The sequence below is a fragment of the Ochlerotatus camptorhynchus genome, unplaced genomic scaffold (genome assembly GCF_037179485.1).
Source record: "Ochlerotatus camptorhynchus isolate MF236.1 unplaced genomic scaffold, CSIRO-AGI_Acam_v1.1 ptg000432l, whole genome shotgun sequence".
In the NCBI taxonomy this organism is placed as follows: domain Eukaryota; kingdom Metazoa; phylum Arthropoda; class Insecta; order Diptera; family Culicidae; genus Ochlerotatus; species Ochlerotatus camptorhynchus.
In genome coordinates, this window is record NW_027040918.1 from 2,730,709 (window position 1) to 2,733,493 (window position 2,785).

At 38.6% G+C, this 2,785-nt stretch overlaps 1 protein-coding gene across 1 annotated transcript; it reads left to right on the plus strand.

The window, feature by feature from the left end:
• Positions 1-1,382: 1,382 nt before the first annotated feature.
• On the plus strand, positions 1,383-2,376 carry LOC135711318 (coagulation factor IX-like). The gene is made up of 2 exons (XM_065234108.1): positions 1,383-1,924; positions 1,987-2,376. The coding sequence occupies exons 1-2, from the start codon at positions 1,412-1,414 to the stop codon at positions 2,350-2,352; spliced, it is 879 nt and encodes a 292-aa protein (XP_065090180.1). The 5' UTR covers positions 1,383-1,411; the 3' UTR covers positions 2,353-2,376.
• The last annotated feature ends 409 nt before the right edge of the window (positions 2,377-2,785 follow it).

Consider the following 2,785-nt stretch of genomic DNA (forward strand, 5'->3'; position numbering starts at 1 on the left):
TTAGTTAAATTAGATTTAAAACAAATGAAATTCGCAATCCCCTCAACCTTTCCCAATCCTTAAATTGTAAAATTCCCTAACCTCGAGACGACCGCGAGTAATCGGTTAAACCCCCTTAACTCTAGAGTTAAGATTCTTATTGTAGAAGAAAAAGAATATATCGGCTCTGTAAAGTTTATTCGACTGAGTCTGTACAAATAAACGAATTAACAAAACAAAGTTATATTAAATTATTTTCGATTTTGTATTGATTCTTGTAGGAACTCCCTGAAGGCTCCTTCCATAAATCTATTTTAAATTTATTTGAATTCTTCTTAGAATTTCTATGCAATTAACCTCAGAAATTTCAGAAATTTCTGCTTAGAATAATCTTGGACTTCTCTGCAGCATTCAATTGGAAACTAAATTCGTATTCTCCTTAGACGTTGAAATTCTACTTTGTTGAATCTTGAATCTTTTTAAACTGAAAAAAAACTATGATATCAACCCACAGTTAAAGCTGACCTTTTATAAAAAATATATAAAGGGTTTATTTGATAATAATGGTTCACTCACATAAACTTTATAACTAATATATTTTTTTTTACAATAAATCATAAATTACACTTCAAAATCTCGGCTCCCTTTGACTCAAAAAATCTAATCCCTTAAATATATAAAAAATCTAAAAGGAAGGCCAAAACAAAAACAGTGTTTTCTGTCACACTTTAAAAAATCATAATTCGTTAGTCAATTGAAAAAGGAATGGAAACAAATAAAAATGTAGTTTTTTTTTACTTAACAAGATTTTTAGGACAATATTCTATTTTATTGATTAAAACCCAAGTCGAAGCTCGCATTTGAATCATGATATATTTATTACTTGTTCAGTATCTTTAAAGAATCTACTCTGAAAATTGAATTTGTTATAAGAGTTGAAATAATACAGCTGCTTATGTGTGTGCCATTTTTGATGATGTAATATAATGTAATATATTTTGCATAAAGAGATAAGACTAAAGTCAGATTAAGATTAAGTGAGATTGAATTTCATATTGATGACTCCAAACTCGATGAATAATCGCATTCAAATAAAAAATCCTGCAATTTTGGTGATGGATAAAACCACACCGATATTTCTTTTTATTTCATTCATCCATATCGTCACTGTTACCTTAACCGTATTCCCCCCATATCAGTGCATTGCCACAGCAACTGAATATGATTCATTCCTTGTATATGATTAATTATACTACAAATCGAGACTCAGATTGATCACCGATCGATAAGAAACTTTCGATACTAAGCGCCGAAACCTCAATCAGATAACCCAGTGCGTGTTTCGATCTGCTTTCAAAAATTAGAATACAATTTGTTTTGTCAGTATCGATTCTACCCTCGAAGTGAGCAAACTATTTCAATCGGTCCCAAAATGTTCTTTAAAAGTGCACTATTCCTCACGTGTCTCACTGCAATCTCCTGTTCGAAACAAGCCCGCATCTTTGGAGGCCAACAGAAGGTGGAACCAGGTGAATTTCCGAACAACGCACTAATCCACATTCGCCAGCCGCTGCAAACGACTTTGAAATCCTTCTGCGGATCAATTTTATCGGAAAAGTTGATCCTCGTCGCAGCCCATTCCACCTACAGCGATCTAGCTCATCCGGAGAGGTTCGAGGTTATCGCCGGAAAGTATGATCTTTTGCAGTGGAGCAGCACGGAACAGGTGCGCAAAGTACGGATCGTGATCAAGCATCCCGACTATGACCACTTTGTCAAGGGGATGCACGATGTGGCGGTGCTAGTCTTGACCAGATCGCTTGATTTTAATGTGTTCATACAACCGGTTGCTTTGATGGACAGTTTGGACTATCCCACTGGTGTTGGCATGGTAACGGGGTACGGAGTGATCGAACCGAGCGGAACGAAAGCTAGCTATCTTACGGTATTGATGATTAATTTTTATAGCATTGTTCGTGAAATTGTTAATGAGTTTTTCGATCGCAGAAATTGTCGGTGAACATCCTAACACAAGCTGCTTGCACCAACGGCGACTCATTGTGGAACCCCACGTTGTTTTGCAGCGACCCGGGAACATGTGACGGGGACTCGGGTGCTCCTCTATTTCAACGGCACGGTGATAAATGGGTCCAAATTGGGTTGGTTTCGTTCGGATCGCAATGCGCTTTTTACGGATCTCCAACGTACTACACCTTTCTGGGGAGATACCTGAACTGGATCAACGAAACCATGGTGAGCATCAAGGACAACGATGGCAACGGTACTGATCGACCGAATATTGCGGGTGCTCCTTTGGTAGGGATTATAGCAGTGACTTGTTCGAAAATAATAATTGGTTTACTGACATTTTAGTTCGCTTATCTAAAGTGCAATAAATTAAAGTGAGTAAACACCCATCAATAATCACGATTGATCACAGTCAAACTCATATCACAATTCCGGTGGAACCATCCATCTAATTTGCATCTTTCCCACTGACCTCGCTGCGGAAGCATCGGCACCTCCGGGTTCCTGAATTCCTATTCAAATTTTATAATAATTTGCATACAAGCGCTGTGTGTGCCTTGCTTGAAGTTTTTTTAGTTACCCAAAATTCCCACACAACCCGAATGCGACTGGCTTGCAAGAAATGGTCTTCTCTTGCTATCTCGCACCCGCACTCACATCCATTGCAATCGCTCAGCAGTTCTCGTCCGCGCTCGCACCCTTTCACACTCACCGGCTCACTCACTCGCACTCACTTCACGCACACTCATCGTCGGCGGTCGGCATCTCACTTGTTGGT

Excerpts from the sequence above, each read along its gene's own strand:
- LOC135711318 (XM_065234108.1), top strand. The coding sequence starts at position 1,412 with ATGTTCTTTAAAAGTGCACTATTCCTCACGTGTCTCACTGCAATCTCC. Across the intron at positions 1,925-1,986 it reads CGAAAGCTAGCTATCTTACG|AAATTGTCGGTGAACATCCT; the intron begins GTATTGATGATT and ends TTTCGATCGCAG.